This window comes from Schistosoma mansoni, chromosome 7 (genome assembly GCF_000237925.1).
Source record: "Schistosoma mansoni strain Puerto Rico chromosome 7, complete genome".
Taxonomy (NCBI): domain Eukaryota; kingdom Metazoa; phylum Platyhelminthes; class Trematoda; order Strigeidida; family Schistosomatidae; genus Schistosoma; species Schistosoma mansoni.
In genome coordinates, this window is record NC_031501.1 from 5,970,581 (window position 1) to 5,991,730 (window position 21,150).

The 21,150-nt window shown below is 33.9% G+C and overlaps 3 protein-coding genes across 3 annotated transcripts in view; all 3 read right to left on the reverse strand.

The window, feature by feature from the left end:
- Positions 1–1,353: 1,353 nt before the first annotated feature.
- Positions 1,354–11,708, reverse strand: Smp_140040 (hypothetical protein; the record flags this gene model as incomplete). Its single annotated transcript, XM_018798702.1, has 8 exons — positions 1,354–1,380; positions 1,973–2,025; positions 2,314–2,471; positions 4,212–4,458; positions 6,184–6,570; positions 8,720–9,025; positions 9,164–9,222; positions 11,194–11,708. 8 exons carry the CDS (start codon positions 11,706–11,708, stop codon positions 1,354–1,356), a joined length of 1,752 nt encoding a protein of 583 aa, XP_018653618.1.
- A 1,679-nt stretch (positions 11,709–13,387) lies between these two features.
- Positions 13,388–17,671, reverse strand: Smp_140050 (putative ccaat-box DNA binding protein subunit B; the record flags this gene model as incomplete). The annotated part of the gene is made up of 4 exons (XM_018798703.1): positions 13,388–14,161; positions 15,716–15,876; positions 15,958–16,494; positions 17,515–17,671. The coding sequence occupies 4 exons, from the start codon at positions 17,669–17,671 to the stop codon at positions 13,388–13,390; spliced, it is 1,629 nt and encodes a 542-aa protein (XP_018653619.1).
- Positions 17,672–18,705: 1,034 nt separating this feature from the next.
- Smp_140060 (hypothetical protein) overlaps positions 18,706–21,150 on the reverse strand; it is a gene marked incomplete at both ends in the record, with an annotated part of 36,953 nt that continues 34,508 nt past the window's right edge. Inside the window, one exon of the mRNA XM_018798704.1 lies at positions 18,706–19,171. Within this exon, the coding sequence (XP_018653620.1) occupies positions 18,706–19,171 (466 nt within the window). The remainder of the gene's footprint in view (positions 19,172–21,150) is intronic.

The following is a 21,150-nucleotide window of genomic DNA, read 5'->3' on the forward strand; positions in this document are numbered from 1 at the left end:
TCAAACTGTTGAAACGTTTTATCCACCGACCCTGACTAACTATATACATATGTATATCATCGTAATATTCATCAACAGTAAGTCAATGAATGAGTCGAAAATATTACGGTTAGAAATAGAGTTTTGGAAGAAAAGTAGTGAAGTAATTGATGGAGTTGACTGCATAGTGTACTAAGGATGTCAACTTAGATATGTGATGACCTAGGCTTATAAAAAAGTTATTGTCTTTATAGTGATTGAATGTTGGTCTAAATTGTAGTCTTTTTATATTGGGTTTTCAAGATGTTAGAAATGAATCGTTAAATATTCTTTATTTTTATTTAAACCATAAAATTGAAATCTACCAGTTCTTTATCAATTCGTACATTTTATGTTTACGTTCAATATCGTTTCACTGTTGCCAATAGTAGCTCGTCAAAATAATTTGGGTTTGTCACGGTGATGACTACCTATTAGATCCAACAAATAGTTGGTACCATGGACCCTATGAAACGTAAACAATACAAAATATATCTTGTTATAGTTCGTAAATAAAGGCTACTAAAATGTCTGAAACAAAAGGAAATAGATTTGTGTTGCTCCGAATTTACGTCTCTAGACTTGACAAGAATTATCCGTAAGTACTCATAGACATATGCACAGTCAACAGACAGTTCGAAGTATGATTACTGAACGCCTAAATAACTCATGATGAAAGTATATGAAGTTTATTAAATTACAAATATATATGGAAAGAAAACACTAAGTATTTTTTATAGGCAAATATTTAATTAAGGTAGAAAGATAACTAATACATTGTGAAAAGAAAGGAAGGCAAAAAAAACACTTGTTGATAGTAAACTTAACAGTTTCATTACAATTATTTCCTCTGTATAACGACTCAGAATTAATTACACACTTTAGTGTGTACTAACATACTACCATGATAATTCATTATAAAAAGCAGTTAAATTAAAAATGGGGGGAAAAACCCCCACTTTTATTTGAAGCTTTAAAATTTATGCTACTAATAAAAATTATAAGTAGTTGAAGTAATATAAAGAATTTAAAAAAAACAAATGATCAGGCAATAAGTAGGTATAAATCCATTCACTTATTATCATCATCTGTTCTACTTGGAACAGACAAGAGTACAAATTAAATTATCGAAATTATTTGTAAATAATAAAACTTACAAAAATGATTCATTTCAAATGGAGATTTATAAATAAATTAATATCAAAATGAGTTGAAAAAAACAAAACACATACACATATAATGCAAAACTATGAAAGATATTCATGCATACATTGATCAAATACTTTAAAGTTGACAAAAAGAATCATGATGAGCATAGAGAAAAGGAAACAAAAATTAATTATCGTTATTACGTAACTTGGGCTAAAAGAAAAAAAGTATTGATTAATTTGAAGATTAGAAATAAAAAAAGGTATAAAGAAAGGTTTTACGACCCACATGGAAACAGAGTTGAAATCGTTTTCATGTCCTTGAAATAACTGCAAATTATTATTTTTTTTATTTTTGAAATGCACAAATTAAACATGGAACTACCTGAACAAATAGTAGAATATTTTAAAAGATAAGTTGACTGAAAAATAAGGCGAATTGTACCGGGATTTTACCAGAAATAAAAAGGAAACAATATAACTTATGCCATACAAATACATAGTTAGATAGATAAGGCAGGATTCAAGAGGTTAGATGATGATGATGATCAAGAAGAAGAAGAAGAAGGAGGAGAAACAGATGTAAAGGTTGTGTTGCAATAATAAACATTTTACAATATACAATTACATGAAAAGAGAACCGGTTTAAGCAACGATAAACAAATGTACTTACCAAGAAAAAAACGATTAAGGCCTATATATATATATATATATATATTAAAGAAACAATGATAATAATAAGTGTTAACTATTTAAATTATATATATATATATATATATTAATTAGTGGTATATATGATCAATTACTTGACAAGTAGATGTTAATTGCAATTCTGGATCACTGGCCCATTTACGATTGTCTATTGAATATTTCAATAAATATTTCTGATTCTTTTGTTGATATTTATAATCTTGAACTGAATTAGGCATTCTTGGTTGTTTGATTTGATCATTTCGATGTATAGATTGGTCATCATCATTAACATCACTAACATAAAAATCATGTTCATGATGATAATATTGTTGTTGATCAGAATGATTATGATGATGATGATGATGGTGTTGATAACGATGTCGACGATATGATGTTTTACGTGATAATGATAAAAATAACATATCAGATATAGTTGTATAATGACTAGATGTACCAATAGATGATGAACGACTTAATGAACTAATACAACCAGGTAAAATAAATCGATGCAAATTAACTGGTAATAGGTTACGTACATGTTCAGTACGTTTTTTTAAACGTTTTAAACGTGGACTAGAATGTTCATTTATCTCTTGTACTGAATTTTCAGCCCTGTACATTAATAGAAAAAAAAAACGGACGACATTAATCCCATTCAAATATTACATAATTATTGAATATGTAAGGAACATAAGTTTTATCTCCTTATGAACAGTAAAAAATTGGATAGGATATGTGTTCATGAATTTGTAGCGCACTAGAGTTTTCCTGTCCATTTAGTAAGTAGATGCTACATAAAGAGAATATAATTTCCACTGAAGATTTCAGTTGAAGCTCTAATTTTTATGCTATTTACTTATTTCATCCGGCAAATCGATGATGTGCTGCAGGAGTGTAACTCCACCTGTAGCTCCTCCGGAGGCTATTGCCGGTCCCAAGCCTCTGGTAGAGGAGGAGGGTTGAGCATGGAGTTAGCGACCCCATCCTGTAGAAAACCAACTCGCTAAAAAAACATTAACCAGAAAAAAAACTGCAGGAGTGTGTTCAAAGAAGACATATGTAGTGAGATTGTTATATGATTATAATAACGTCTCCAGTGAAAATTACACTATTCTATGCACATCCTAAATGAACGGGAAAATACTCGGAATAATCGGAGTTGTTTATCCTCTTCATTATTTGTTTATACATTACCAGAGTGTCATGTTTCGAAGCCTTCTAGCTTTCTTTGCATTTCTTTCCTTCAATATTTCGGCGTTTCTCAAATAGAAATCATGTCCATAGTTATCTCCATACATTTATATGCTATGTCGTAGCGTTTAAATAGACGCTAATATTCATGCAGACGCAGAAGCGGAGGTAGCTTTATCTTATGTAGAGCTTTTCGTAGTTGGTGCAATTAATTGTGTAGATGATATTTGGTTTAGCCCCGTTTGTTGTGTTGTCCTTTGGTTTACGTTGCAAAGTTCGTGTTTGGATATAACTATCTTGAAGCTTAAACATGTAACCATTTAACAATAGAACTGCAAATGATACAAAATGATACAAAATTACGAATAATAATCGCGATAAAATACACCTGTTATTTAGTGCTACTCACTTACCGATAAGTTTTGAAGGAATTATTTGGGATCTTGTTAGTCATATGAGGACCCACGTCAAAACCAAATAATATACTAAATGAGTTATTAGCAAAAAAGTTAAGGTCTGTAGTCAGATGCCTAGAGGCAATCAGTAAGAAGTTCTGAAACTAGATTTTATATAAGTTGGAACTAGCCAAGCAAAAAATAGTAATTACAATCTTGAGAAGACTTATGATCCTTATACAGTTTTAAACGACGTCATCCAATGTTACAAAAGTAGGATTTGCTGATGAGATATACAAGTTACTACTTGACCTCTTATAGGATTTAGATATTTACTGAAAGGTAATCAACATCAGGTTTGCTTGAACCTCAGTACTGGCGAGTATAATCGCTGACACAAAAGTTGAGTTTTTCACCTACTGTAACCACCTAGCATCTAAAAACAGTGCACGCCATTCTGATTCACGTGAAAATACGGATTTACCGGATCCAAATAGAATACGATATTAATCACTAAATAGTTACTGGTCGGCGTAAAACCAAAAACTATCGGCAATTTCATATTTCAAACTGAAACCATCAAAATGTCCATTTACTAAATTAACCACATCAGTAAGGTAAATATGCTCAGTAATATTGGTCATCAAAAATTAAGTATCGGTCTTGAGCAACAAACTACTTAATACCCTCTAAGATAATGAGGTGTGCATTTCAATAAACACTACGTGGTCGAGTCAAAAATGAAGTAGAAATAGATAAAACATACTTGAGGATTTCCATTGAATTACATCCTAATCCATGTTCATCATCATTAGCATTATCGAATTTCCAACATCCATTCTGTATCTTCAATTCTTCATCATCTCCATTGTCGTTATGAGGAGCGTCAAAACCTGCATTATTGATTGCTGATGATATTATATTCAAACATGTTGCACTAAGAGATCGTGGTCGAACAAGTAAACAACCAAGTTGTGAATGACCAAAGTTTTGATGGGTCCATTTTTCAACATCTACACAAATTTGTTTTAAACGGTGTAACAATAGTGGTGATAAAATGATAGTAATATTAATAGTAACAAAAATAATAAGTTTAGCTGAAGGGGTTTTATAGACAGTGATTTGATTATTAAGTTGTATTTGTCACTGGATGATTATAGTTGGGGTACTACTAAAAAGCAGTGGAAACTGGGCAGCTTTTGAGTCCTAGTATGGAATTCCTTAGCAGTGAGTTATCCACAATCATGAAGGGGATAAGGCTCGATACCTTTAAGCTTTGCAGCAGACACTTAACTATTAGAAGCACTGAGTCTGTAACCGATGGTATAATCCCAAACGTAATTAATTTGTGACATACCGCGAAGATCATCCAAACAACAGTGGTGACAACTATTTTACTTTTAACATGTCTGAACTCCACCAGTTACGGTTGCCCACTCGAACTTAAGGAATATCTTGAAATAAGTTACTAGTGAACTGGATATAGTAATTTGGTCGAGAGAGTTATTAAGATCGGTTTCATATGTAGTATATATTTCTGGAGCGTTCAACGTCCAAGGTTCGATTCTTCGCGTGTTCATGGGTGCTCATTACTGAGAAACTTTATACTAGGATATGAAAGCTTTCCAATGTTATCTGGTTTTCGATTGTATTCCAGATGCGATCAGTCTGTGACAAATACAATCTGCAAATAGTAGGTTCTTAGATTGGTTCTACTCTAACCTACTTCACCTGGAATTTTACAGCGAAGACAGAGTGCATATGTCAAATGATTTTTTCAAGTGCTAAAATTAGTGCGATAGTACAAATGATTAGAGGCCTACATATTTCTTACATTATTTAAGTAGTCTACAATGACTTCTAAACCTTTTATTGAAACAATAAAGAACTGTGGATTAATAAACATCATAAATAAGGCTTCCTCTACACAATCAATCGGATGATAAAAGAAAAAAAAATAAAGACAGAAAACGTTACGTCTAATAGTAAAATTACTATGAGTTTAGGTGGTGATGAAATCGACGGCATCCAGCTGTTTAATCCTTGGACAATGAAAGTCAAAAATTCCGAAATATTGATATATTAGGTGAATCCAGACATCAAATGGTATCTTTAGGCCAAAGAATAGGGAAGAGATGATAAACAAGGACACTATTGGATGAAGCCGACTATATACCTGGTAAAGGTCGTAGCCTATATGTTCTTGGTTAGATTAAGAGCAAATGTGTATTTACACCTATCACGTATGTAAACTTTAATTCGGTTCGCCAATCACGATCTTCACATTATCTCACTTCAAACATGACTGTCAAAGCCCTAACAAAGTCAGTACATGAAGGGATTGACTGTGATTCCGAGTCATGTTGATAAATCCATACTACCTGGTTGAGGTTCGCAGGGAATAACCACAACCAGTGGTTAGAGACATTGGGTGAGATGACTCAAAATAAATCACAGTAGGGTAGGTCCATTCACTACTTCTTCTACTCTTGAGTTTTAGTATTCGTCTATACATACATTTAAACTCTTTTTTCTTAAATTATATTCTTGAAATTTCGTCTTTCTCATTATCAATCTTACTACAATTATTTCCACTCCTCTGCTATTTATTGTTTTGATTTCATATGATCGTGCTGACAAAGTGTGGGGAACTTGGGCAAATGCCTATTTGTGTCAAGCTGTATGTTGAATATAACTGACACAAACCGACAAGGTAGAATAAAATGTATGGAACTTACCATATTGCCAAGGGACTTCACCATCTACAATGTACTCATCTCCATGAAATCCTGATCTAGTGGAAAATTGACCACTTTCATTATTGATGTTATAACTGCCATTATTATTTATACCATTTTCATGAAACAAGTCAATATCATATTCCCCATTGTTCATATCAAATGCTCGTTCATCATCATCATCTTCATCCAATTGTGAAGTGACTGTAGTCACTGTTTCACTGCCAATACCACTTCCGAAGCCGCCTACACCAGTACCATTATATCGTAGTCTACAAGTTCGTAAAGATGGTTGACGTGAACATGCCCGATTAATTTGAGAGCTCTCCGGCAATAAGAATAAATGAGTTCGATGTAAACCAGAAGTTGGCAATAAATTTGCTTCATCTACAACATTTTTTGGTAAAAAGAACATATATTTCACGGGCCAAATCGAATAAATGTGAATTCAAGCACAACATTTAAGATTTATGATACGTTAAGCCAGTCTGACATAGACCAAATGGTAAGCTCTCATTATTTGCTACGACTCAGCTGCATTTTTCCAAAGAAAGCACATGTCATTCATTGAAAACGTGGCTTTAATTTTAGGTAAGAACGGTGTATACTTATGGATGGGTGTACATATTATCCTAGATTCGGTTTCAACCAATAAATTTTCTTTCTCCTTGCCGGTCTCCACATACAATTAGTTGGTTTAAACTTGTGTATAAAAAGCTTATATATCAGTATCAGACTCGGATGACCGCATAGTTTTAGAATAACTAAACATCACAAACTGATACAAGTTATAGAAATGCTGAAGAGTAAAGATTACAGAATAGCGATTTTATCCTGATTGGTTAAGTTATACGTGAAGTCACACGCAACTCGGTGTGAGATTTATCCAAGAAATTCTGAATGAACTACCAGGTTAGAGATCGAGGATAATGCAATTTCACAATCGCTCAGTGCATGAATGTAGCATAACAAATATCAAACAATATTCACACCAGAAATGTTTCACTACAACTGGCACAACTTAGGACTGACGCGAATCAACTAGCTATCTAAAACTGAAACACTCACTAAAACCAATATCAAGCTAGGTAATGTCGTTTCTGATTTATGTAGCTCGTATAAAACGGAATTATGTGTGGATTTTTGATTAAACAGTTATAATTCACTGCTTCCGTTGACTACATTCAGCATGATCACCGGTGAAGATTGTCTTGCCTGCTCACCATGATGAACCTCTTTTGATTTTATATAGTTTAGGTAGCGTACATTTATCATTCAAGGACGCAAGTGGTACTTTAAAGAGACAAAAATTCAGTCTTCAAAATAAAAATAATGGGAAAAAGACAAATCCAGAAAGTTAGTATAGAATAAGTGGATTATTTATTTATGTATTTAAACACATAAATATTGGTACAAGGAAGCACCAGATAAATATGCGCCACACAAATCTCATTCGATTTGTGTGAGGGCTGTGATATTACCCAGGTGCCCAGACCGAAGCAGGTGGTTTTCTTGGGGGGCCACACCCGGAGCCTTTGGCCTAAAGGTCTAGTCCACAAGGCAGTGGAGCATCGTAAGGAGATGCAGTCCCATGGTAGCCGGTCACCAACAGTTGGTTCATACGCCATTTGTTCCTTCAGGATACTGGAGCCCATGTGCACCATTGGTTTGGAATCAGGGTTTGCCAACTCCCCTAGGTGGATCCTCCTTATCCACCAACCCGGTTAGACGCCGGACATTCGCTTTTCGTCCTCTCACTTTTGTGAACAACACCCTCGCCAAGAGAAGGCAGTGAGTAGGACTTCCCTGGCAGAGGCTATATATTCGCGTGGCCATATGAGAGCATTTCGAGAGGGAGAGCAAACTCTCCCCACTCTCGGCCAAACCAGGGCATTTGGGGGCAGAATAAGTGGAACGTGGCTAGCAGTCAAATCCAGGACTCGCGTTTCGTCCTATTCAGGACTCTTCAGATAGATTGAATTAAAATTTAGAAAGTGTTTTGTTTATTGAAAGCTAACGATAATGAAGAAAAAAAACGTAGAAATGTAAAATTCGTTGAATAAGAGTGGTGTGTAGAAGTACAGATTCATTTGTTGAGATTTGAGACTTAATTTCCTCCAGAGGCGTACCAATAATACTTTGATCCCTCCAAATCAAAGTAGGCCAATCAAGAGACTCAATACTTTATTGCCTAAATCGTCTAACCAATAACTAAGTTATTCATTGAAATTGTGGATCGATCTAAGTTAGACCATCATTGATAACATGGACGTTGGATACTAACACTGTAAGCTATCGATTCAGTGGTTAATAGGTTAGTCTTTCATATGCAAGACCGAAGGAGGAGTCCCATACTAGAACGAAACGTCCATTCAGTGATTTTCTAAGTTTTTAGTGGTGGTCTAACTTAGATCGGTTCATGATTTCAGTGAAATTCAACAATCTCTACAACCCTATACTGATAATAGCAGAAAATCGGAAAAATGCAACTATTTTTCTATCCTATCGTCTTCTTTTTAAAAAAACGAAAGCTTACTTGTATCATTTAAACGATCAGAATTTTCACTTGTATTAGCGTCCGTTGTGAATTGTTCTCCATCCACAGGAATCCAACCCATAACACGTAATTGTCTACTAATTTGTCTAGCTTCAGCTGCAATTTGTGCATCAAACAAACTATGATTTTGTAATGATTTTTGCTGAGTGAATGACAGTGGAATTCGTGATGATTTTGTATTGTTGTTACCTTGTCTACTATGACCATTGTTGGTGTCATTAATTTTATTAGACAATGATTTCATTGATTGAGTGTATGATAAAGATGAATTCAACTTCTCAATTACTGTTGTTGATAAGTTAGATATTGGTGGTGGCGGTGATGATGACGGTGATGCTGATATTAAGTGTTCATTAGTCGTAACATTATAGTTTAATGAATAATTTGTTAATTCCAATTGATCATGATAATCATAAGATGTACGTAATAAAGAGTTATTTTCAGTTTGAAAGCCTGACTTGTCTACATTATCATATTCGGAACTGGTTAGGAAGAGAAGAGAAAAGAGGAGAATGAAAAAGATGCTCTAGTTGTTGATAAAGTCTTTGAAAACAATAAATATTTAATCAGTTAAAAGATAATAAATGATTACTGTGTATAGAACATTATATGAATGAAACGAGAAATAGGTGAATCAATAGGAATTTTACCTAATTCCAGTAAGATGGTGATAAATGAGTATGAATCTATTCTGTCAGTTGTGAGTTTACCTAGAAGATTCAAACTAGAATGGAAAAGCTAACTTAATGGATTTTTTCAGCTTATTTTAATTTGCAATGAAAAAATCTTGAAACAAATGAGATGAAGACGTGTTTTATTGGTTAAACATTTCTAATTGTGTTCGTTAATGTGTTGGTAACACAGAGAGTTGAAATAGATTCTAATGCCCTGGTACAGTCGAGAGTGGGGAGAGTCAGCTCGCCCTCTCGAAATGCTCTCACATGGCCACGTGCAGACAACCACTGTCAAGAAAGTCCTACTCACTGCCTTCTCGCCAAAGGGGTGTTGTTTACGAAATTGAGAGGACGAAAAGCGAATATCTGGCGTTTTAACCAATTTGGTGGATATGGAGGGTTTACTTAGTAGAGTTTGAAAACCCTGATTCCAAGCCAATGGAGCAAATGGCATCCAGGATCCTGAAGGAACAAATAACATATGAACCAATCGTTGGTCACCAGCTATCATGGGACTGCATATCCTGACGTTGCTCCACTGCCTCGTGGATTAGACCTTGAGGTCAAAGGTTCCGGGTGTGGCCCCCCAAGAAAACCACCTGCTTCGGTCTGGGCACCTGGGCAGTATTCCAGCCCTCACACAAATCGAATGATTTATGTGGCTCATATCTAATTGGTGCCTTCTTGTACCAATGCTTATGTGTTTAAATAAATAACTTGAAGATAGGAATTTATAGTCCCAAAAGAAGATCATGAATTGATGATTCACTTTGGTTTGAAAATCTTTTTAAGCTTTCGTACATAAAACGCGTGAATCCCGATTACTCTTTCCATTTTTTTCTTCTTACTTGACTCCTCTCGTGTACTGCACTATATTACGTACTAATAATCAGTAACTTATGGCCTTTTTAATTATTTTCAAATATTAGGCTTTTGATGTATGTGACACTTGATCCACTTATTTTCTTAACATTCCTCATAGTTTACCTTCATTTCCTTAGTCTTCAGTGTACATTATTTAGTATGCACCAACTTTAGTATTTAGTTCTGTATAGCTCTCATTCTGACCAGTTGTCTGTAATTATTAATTTTTCCACAGAAGCATGGTGGTACTTAGTTTGTTGATCCTTTTTGAATTACTCACGAAGTATTTCTCCGTCAAACTTAAACGCCTTAGAAAAATTCATGAACTAGGGTTTGTAAGCTGTATTGTTTGTATTATCAGGCGGTTACGTGGCTCTCGACCGGCCTTCTGTAGGACTGAGATATTTACTATCGATTAGTCAGTATGTTGTAACCAAAGGTATGCTTATATGATCGTTTAGCGGTTACAGGTTACAATCTAACCAATACATTGCACAAAAAGCCGAGTCACTTCGATTGGTGGCCACGATTTAAGATTTTATGCATCACCCAAGAGTTTCGTCCGAATCGTTATGTGAATCTAACGCGGAGTGCTCATCAAAAGTAACCACTTTTTGTTCCGCAGCTAACGGAACATATATGTGTATATTTATATACATAATGCATAGTAAAAATACTAGGTGATATGTGATACTTATGAGTGTGAAGTCGAAAAATCTTCAACTTTAACAACCCTATGATAAGTCAACATGACTATTCTATAGCAACAAAATGATCTAAATCGTCTGTAAATGTAAAAATTGTTTTAAAGGTAAAATACCACTGATCAAATATGAATCATACAGAACGAAGTGTGTTAGCAAACGAGAATATACTGGCAAAGAGAATATCATATACTCAAATATACACGCTTACCGTCCACCGCTTGTATGACTATCAGCAATACTAACAGTTCGATGTAGGTTTGCGACAGCAGATTGTTGATGTTGGTTAAAATCTTGTTCCATGATAATAGTACAATTTAACTGGTCATGACTGTTGCTGTCACTAGTAGTATTCGATTGATTCTTAGAAAAATTTACGTGGTTCTTATCAGTAATTGATTCATCATTATTACTTCTATTATAAATAGGATCTATTTTGTTCACAGTTGAATTCTTTGTATGAACTACAGACAACAAATTATTGTTATTATTATGAAAATTCCCTGTAGCAACGCTAGTGTGACTGTTGTTTACAGTCAACGAATATGAAGATGAATCAATGTCAGCTGTACTGAAATGAGTTGATTTCGAAGCATGTTCATTATTATTCACCGAATGTAAACAATTACGTTCATCAATTTGTAATAGATTAGCATAATTATTATTCACAGATTGTTGACATTGTCGAGTAACAATAGTAGTAGTTAGACGACAATTTCGATCCATTGAAACTGGCGTATTTAACTGCATATGATTTATTGTTGAAGAATCTTTATTATTACGATTAGTTTCAACTTCATGCGGAATGCCAACATTTATACTGGTTATTTTCTTTGTATTTTTGTTTTTTATACCGCCGTCATCATCATCGTCATCGTTGTCACCCTCGTCATCGTCATCATCTGTATCGTAAACTGATGAGGCAGCATCCCCAATATATCTGAAAAAAACATTGTATCATGAATAAGAACGCAATGTCCTAAGAAAATAATGCTGGGTAGGGGAGGTGGAAGAAGGAATGTTATTTCGGAAACCAACAATAAAACGTGTTACACTTCATGATGAACATTCTACAAGTTGTATTTTAAGATTATGAACTTTCTAACCAACTTTCATAACACAAGTAAAAGTAAGAGGAAAACGAGTCATAAATATCAAATAGATATATACAGTGTATCTATGGTTCTAGTAGTTATTTTTATCTATACATATATATTCATAGTCAGTGACAGAAAAACTACCTACGAATGAAACGAACTCGACTGACTGTTAACCTGTTCCACTGTGAATAGGTAGTTTATTTTAGTAGAACGAATTTCAAAAAATTTCCGAATAATATATTGTTAACCAGTTAAATCAAGGAGATTGAAGACTGATGTTTGTCACTGACAGTTGAAGAAAATTATTGATCTAAAGTATAACGAAGTATATAGCAATATCAAAGTTTCAAAGTATACGTCTTTAAAAGAATTAAACACATAAAGGGGAACAATTGAAATATATGTACAATTATTTGGTCAGAATTGGGAAACACCTATTTGTTCTTCGGGATGGTGAGCTATTGATGAGTTCACCAGTGAAAAACGTCGAACTTTCTCCCAAGTATCCTTTATATGCGTACATTCAAATGCACATGTCAGAGAAACATACATTCCAGTGATATATATATATTTAGGAATACATCAGTGCGATTGCTAGTATACGTGACAAGTACACATAGAACGCATAAGCCGGGACCCATGCAATCCATGGGATGCATATAGGTATAGATGCGATCATCCCAGACCATAGTCCAGCGACTTCATTCGCCAAATGAATATCAAGTACTCAAATAAGTATGAAAATAAGTCGTTATAGACAATATACTCACTTCACGCTCATACCGCAAATAGTTTTAGTGTCGACTCCAGTGCATTGTTTACGCACAGTTTATGACCTGCGCTCCGATACGCCCCTGTTCAACCTTATGGACCCTTCCAGAGTCTTTCCAAACAATAAAAGGAAGTTTTTCTCTAGCACCACAATAACGCTCTCAACCCAAAGATAACCTCTCACCTCTTGTTAACCAGAATTAAGATAGAGTGGGTGATAAACGCGATCATTACCGGTTTCAGCAGAGTGAGTAGTCAGTTAGGTCGCCGCTTTGCAGCTTGAGTTTGTTCATGGAGAAAAAAACCCAGCAGATATCCAGGAAGCACTATAAGGAAGTGCAAGTCAATAGGTTGTACTGGATTGTAAACTGATTAAAAGTCTACATCCTGGATCAATAGAATTAACCAAAAGGACTGAGGAATTTAAGAGTTATTGTTTCTAACCTCTAGCCACAATCACGGCGATATTCGGAGGCGGAGTGAAACTATGCAATAAACCGAAATATTTGTCCAATTTATAAATGACATTTAAATTTAATTTAAACATATACTGAAATGCTTGAAGAAATAAGTGAATTTTATAAAACAACGATTCACTAACCCGCTCATCGTATCACTTTCCTCTCCAGGTGTAATCAATGGACAATTTGTACGAGATCGACTAACTTTAGCCAATTTTCTTAAAGCTGGACGACCTACCACAGCTGCAGTACTACTAGTATTGCTGCTAGTGGCAGTTATTTCATTTGCTGTTGTTCTTTGTAAAGTACTACTATGCTTATTATTATTATTAATCCTATTCGATGCTTGAAGATTACAATCTGGATAATATTTATTGTTCGGTGATTGAAATGAATTTGGATAAAGATTATCGTAATCAGAGCTTAAATCCATTCGATCTATTAATTGATGCTGATTTTTATTTGTAATTATTGATGATATCACTGTTGACGGTAAAACAAACGGACGAGTACTGATGACTTTATCGTCTCTACTACCAGATGGTGATGATGAATACCATGGCATTCTATTTAATGCCATTTGTATAGGATGAGGATGTGATGAAAAATCCGGTAAGCTAACTGGCGCTATCTCTGGTAAGGATGGTCGTGAAATATTTTTTGTTGACTTATCTCGTTCACTGGAAGTAATCCGTTGAGAATGATGAGAATTATTGTTCAATTCATCATTCTGAGTAAATTGTGTTTTGAATTGATGAATATTGTATAAATAAGATGGTTCGTTATTATTAGTATTGACTGAAGTATTATTAAGTTTTTGTCCAATCTGTCCATGATAAGCAAATAGCTGAATAAGGAGATATAATGTATAGAGAAAAATAAATGATATTCAGAATCCCTCATTAAATGGAAAATGAAATTTACACAAAATCTATTCTTACTACTTGCGAAAGTCGATAAAAGTAATCAGTGATATTAGATATTAATGACTGACCTTCTATATCAATCAATAAATATTGAATTGAACAAGATTTTAGAGACCCAGTAGTAAGTATTTGTTCATAATGGAAAAAAGTATATTGTTTAGGGGCATTGATTAAAACATGAATCAAAATTGAATAGTCTATAAATATAGACTTGTGTACTTTAGAATAGGTTACCTTATTTAAATGAAAATAGATTGATACTTCTTGGTAACTGATCGGATCATATAAACTCCAACTATACAATGATTAAATTCACTCAGTATTGTTTGTTTGAATCTTCCCGTCAATGTGTTAGGACTGCAACTGGTCAGTCTCTAATTGGCATATATGCATAACGCGCGTCCTGGATTCCACTGCTAGCCACTATCCATCTTTGCTTACCATGCTTGTGAATTAAGGCTATATAGAGGCAATACGCACAGTATGCACATATGCCAATTAGAGACTGACCAGTCGCAATCCTAACACATCGATGGGAAGATTCAAACAAACAATATTGAGTCAATTTAAACTTCACCCCATCGCACAAGCAAGTGGCTGTCAGGACTCAGTGGCCGAGTGGATAACGCGTTGGCGATTGAAGCGAGGTTAGTGGGTTCGAGTCCCAGAGTGAACATCAACTTGGAGATGCAGGTACATCCAGCCAACGAGTCCCAGATAGGGTGAAACGCGTGTCCTGGGTTCCACTGCTAACCACCATCCATCTTTGCTTACTATACAGTGATTGATCATAATTAGAAATTAGGTGAAGAAATCTATGCAGATGTAATCTGTTGAGAGCCATCGACAAAACCTCGAAAAACCTTTCAGTAGCTTTAAAGAAGTTGATCAACACTTTTTACAACCACCGGTAAATGAAAACAACTTGAAAACGTTCTTAAAAATGATGAATTATGCATCGTACGTAATATAATTGACTATTCCATTATTTAGGTTAGTGTATTTCGAGAAGCTTCCAGAATATTAAGGTCAAGAGTAAACCTCAAACATCATTGTTTTCCGAACAAAAAATAAGGAGACTTCTTTATACGTCTCACTTTCTTTTCACTATTTAAGCCTCAAATATAGAAGTTGTTGGAGAATCAGCATTTAAGAACAACATGTATCATTTTCCTAAATATTTTTTTAAAGAGAGTGAACATTATTACTTCTATTACTATCTGGAATTCATCTCTACACAACAAAAGATTAATTTCAAAGAAACATAGTTTGAAGTGACTTTTATTGACATATGTGACTTTTACATTTGAGTAAATCATAAGCCTAGCTACGAATTAGGTAGCACAGTTCTCTATGTTGTTTTCTTTTCTCACAAATGTCTTACTACTTATGAGTAGCTTATTATAACTTGTAAAAATAATGTCGTTTAAACATAAGAGAAACATTGTCTAGAAGTTGATTTTGTCAGAACTTACTTCTTCGCTAGTTAAATCGTCTAAATCAATGTTGGATGATGAATTGTTAATTAGCTGTTTACCATGATTATGATTAACTGAATAATTGTCATTTGAACTACTATCCACTGCAGCACCAAATTGTGATGAGGGTGTTGTGGATGTTGACAATAAAGCCGCTTCTAATAGCATATGGTTATCATTAATACGAATCATATTACTACTACTACTAATATTATTATTATTGTTTTTATTTAGATTACCGTTATAAGTAGTGTTATTATGTTTCATAAAATTTTGGTTAGTTAATAAATTATTATTTGATGGAATTAAATAATTCATGTTCATTTGTCGATTTGATTTTGATGATGAATTATTCTGATTTAAATTTTCTCCATTACTATTATTTGTTGGATGACAGTGCATAGATTCGATTTGTTCCGGAGTTGTGTAATCGAAATCTTCGCCTAATTCAGAATCTCTTGCATCCAAATCTGGATTAGCTAATAAGCTATCAGTCATTTGATGATGAAGATGATGATCAAGACTTTCAACATTATAGTTGGTATCAACATCATCAGTAGAAACACTATGTGAAACCCTATGATTATTACTGTTTCCATTCACTAGATGACCACTTCTAGATGAAAGGAGCCAATTTGAAGAATGGTTATTCAAATGTTGTAGATTCTCGATGATATCTTGATGTTGCAAAAGAACATTACTATCAGTCATCGATTCAAGGCCATCATTAGCATCGTCATCTTCTGTAAGCTCCTCACCATCACAGCTTGTAAGACCTGTTGATAGAAGTAATAATGAATGGATATATATTCAACTCAATGTTTTCATTTTTAAAAACATTCATTCTACACTGATGAAATATATACGGTTTAATGTGTAAATGTTCATATTGACAGTTTATTGTGATACTTAAAAACAAAACAAAATGAATAAAGTTTATTTAAGAGGGCTTTGATGATAATCCATAAAGTTGAACTCATATCCAACTAATAGTTGTATATATCCAAGTTAAATAAAACTACTTTCAGGTATATGGAAGTGGTGATGAGCGTACGCTATTAGTTAAGATTTGGCTTCAATTTCTAAAGAAACAGATATACACTATTAGTTGGAAATAATGACTTCATTTTCTGAGGAGAATGTACATAAATCTGCGAATGAGTTAATTATATATCTATTGTAGGTTAATGAATGATTCCTACTGATTTTTTCTTATTTTCACGCGAATAAATGATTTAGGCACGCATATAGGAAGTTCTCAGGAAGCATAGTAGCACAACTCAAACGACGATAGAACATAATAACAGGTTGATTTTGAAGCAACTGACCATTCTATTGAAAAACCTACCAGTTATAGGGTTATAGAGCTGTTGCTGGAATAATGGAGCTTTTTCGTGGTTTGATACAGACTACATAATCACCTGTCATTTGTCTAGTGTAATAGTTATAAATCTTAATATTGAGCTATTACAGTCGTAACCAACCTTCAGCAGAACCAAGTTATTTACATAAGAACTCTCGTCTAAATTAAGTTATTTACGTTGAATGTTCACTGACCAGTTGTTAACTATCAAGCTCTTTACCTAATCCATAGTGTTGATCGCATTCTTTCGACTTGGTTCCAATCTGGTTTTGAGTAAAAATTCGGATAAGATTAAGTTACGAGTAATTACAGACACGATCAAAAAGCATTTGTACATTATTCTTAAAGCTTTAATAATGAGTAGTATTGTCTTATCTAGGGAAAAAAATCATCCAAAACTACAAATTAAAACAAAGACAAGAAAATTGTTTACCATCTTCAGTCATTGAAGTTAAAACAGCCATACTTAATGGTTCAAGTGATGCAGTGCCAACATATTCAGCATCTGGACACTCTGATGGTTCTCGACAAGAGGAAGAATTCAATTTTATATGTTCATGCGGTATATATGGTGTATCATAACGTTCCATAGGCTAAGTAAACAAAACAATAATGAAAAACATACGAATATGTTAGTACAAAATGTTAAAATTAAAAAAAAAACAACGAGCTATTTAATATTTAACAATTTTGTATAATTTCATATAGTTGAAATCATGAGTCAATTGAAGCTAGACCACCATGGAAAACCTGGAAGCACTGGAAGGCCATTTCGTCCTATTGTGAGACTCCTTAGCAGTGCGCATTCATTTTGTATAACTTAAAAAGCTGATAACATGTCAGAGACTTAGTGGCTCCATCCAATATTATATTTTTGATACAATATAGAATTCTCAGCACACAATATTTCAACAAGTTTCCTTTTCGTCGTGCTTGATCAATCCTGATGATAAATATAAAAATCTTGTAGTGATACTGAGCAATCATAAATCATTTAATCAGGATTCTTGAATTGTCATTACATCACAATTACGATACATGTTTAGATTTAGTAAGAATTGAAAACGTTTCACCTTGCCAATTAGTGACCTCAAGTTAGATGTTAATAGTTCAGGAATTGACATCTGAATAATCTTTATTCTTTTCAATACATAATGCTTGCCAGCCAGAACGATGTCTTTGATTGTACTGTTTTGTAACTTGTACAGGGAAAGTTTGTAAACGTTTTGTGAAGTAACATTACATAAAAAAACTTAAGGAAGAGAAAAATCAAACCATATTATCAATTCATGAATTCAGTGACTACTCTCAATCATGTAGATATGAAGTATTGCTGAATGTAGTCCCTAAAGGATAGGATGAGAAAGGAGCTGAAAACCCTGAATAGATTAGATTAACGTAGATTACTATAGAATGAATGCATTCGCTATTCCTTTAATCTCATTTATACAAAATTGGTCCACTTTTGCTGTATGGTGTGAATCGATAAATATTAAGAATCGAGCCTACATTGTTTTTGTCCGACTATATTAAGTATTCAACTAAATACGCGCGAACTTTTTTCCAAATTAAAATTCTCTTCATTAGATAAAACTTTCAAGCAAAATAATTAGGCAAGAAGAAATTAAAGTGAAGATACCTCATCTATTAAGCATTGATTATTGATTTGTACTCTCCTTGTATCCGAAATATTCGGTATAATAATATGATCTACACATCGTGATGTTGTTTCAATCATAGTTAAACGATTTGATTGAGATTGAAGACCTTGTGAATTGGATCGTGATGAATTAGAGGATTGTTTAGAATCATTAACATTTGTTTTGACTATCATCATCATTCCATTGTTACAATATGAATGATGTTGATCGCTTTTACGACTACCACTGGCTAAACTATGACCAGTTGATGAAGACCCCGATACAGGAGATGATGAATGATAATGATTGACATTTCTTGTTGATATTATTTGATGCTGTTTTACTGAATGATCAGATTTTCCAATTTCAGTTGGATACGTTGATTGTTGTTTTTCATGTGTATATCCTGGACTTGATGGACGTTGATAATCGGGGAAATCTAATATGTTTCTAAAAATGGAAATGTAAAAAATTAAAGCCAATTAGGTGAAGAAATTTTTCCTTTCTATGATATCCATTAGGAATGAATCAAGAAACAGTGAGTAAGATGTATCTGAGAAATTTCTTGAGAAACAAAGTAGAATATACTATTAAGTCCTAGCAAAGCGCTAAACTATATCCAATCATCAATTAGATAAGGGAAAGTCGATAAAAGTCACTACAAGGTTGCATCATAAACTTAGTAGCTATTTGGACAATTCTTGATTACTTTTCTTTTTGCAAATTTACAAAATGTTCACTATCTCCCACACTCTCATTAAGAGTTATTCATCGAAGTCATGAATAAACCAGTAGGGTCACAAGGTCGAAGCCTGCTCCAGTCATTTCAGTTAAAATAATCAGTAATTTAACTGCTGTCACGGAAATCCCGTGACTCAAAGGTGTGCACATAAATTCAAGTGTATTGTGAACCTAAAATCAAAGTTCAACTCCATCATAAAAAATTAATAATAATAATAATAACAGTAATAATAATGAGTAGGTGATAAACACTGATATCAATTGAGCGACTACTAGAAATATTTTTATAACGAACGATTGGTTCTTCTTACTTCCAAATGTTTAATGATGAGACGCTCACAACGCTGACCTTCAGGTCTCAAGTGACCCGCATAACACAAATGTATTGATAATATAATACTATGAATTAAATATAGAGTGGGATATGAATAGTAAGCTAAACGATTGAATAATTGCCTGAAAGTTATAAATGTTGATTAGTGACAACATAGATGGACACGTGTATATAGCCACAGCCAGTAAATCCCAACTCACTGTCTACTAGCAAGGAGAATGTTGTTTATGAACTTCAGAGAACAGAAGGCGAATGTCTGGTTCTCAAACTGGGATGTCGGATATGTAGGATAGACCTGGTGGAGTTGGAAAACCCTGATTTTAAACCAATAGCGGACATAGGCTCCTGGAGGAACAAATGGCGTATGAACCTATTGTTGATCACTGGCTACCACAGGACCGCATCTCTTAACTTTGTTACCTTACTTTGTGGATTAAACCGCATGCTTCGGTTTGGGCACCCGGACAGTATCCTAGCCCTCACATAAATTCAGTGATTTGTGTGGCGGGTGTATATTTTGGTTTCCTCTTGTAGCAATGTTTAAACTAAATAATTACTTTAAATAACTCTACTGTACAAAATGTTACCGATAAATGAAACATGGGAAACATAAATCATTACGAACAATGAAGAAGCCAACGAACCTCTCGCTCAAATAGATACAAGAAGTAAAACCAAAAAGAATCGTAAATTTTACAAAGTTAATCGATTCTGACTGCTGACTGATTGACGATGCATTAAGTTCGGTGCCTAATATTTTAGCTAGACATATTCCATGAAATTATATGTTTTTTTCTAGAACAATGTATGACTGACCATTAGACGAAATCAGTTGTTCAATAAACACTAAACAGGTTATTTTGAAACAAGTAACTGATATACAACTACTACCTATGTACAAACGTACTACAAATGTACATTATTCAGCTAATGTGATTGTTGTTATATTCATAAGGTTCAAAAGTGTTAATGCATTAAAATGGTTTTCTTATTTTTAAGTGTTTAAGTTTTGTGTATTTGTGCATAGAGATAATAATTTTGAAACATTTTAACAAAAATGAAGGTTATAATCAGAAGGGGATTTGTGGAGATTTCAGTATTTTTCAAAGTTGAAATCATGAGTCAATTGAAGCTAGACCACCATCGAAAACCTGGACCACTGAGCTGACATCCGACGGTGTTCATGTCTAACTTCAACTGATCCACGAAGTTGAGCAACCATTCACCAGTTGTCTTCAGTGAGTTCCTATCTCACAACAGACGTGGTTGAACTCCACTGGTCACTGCTTCCCACTAGAACTCCAGGACATGTATCTTGAAGTCAGTCACTAGTGAGCATATGATTATAATCAGA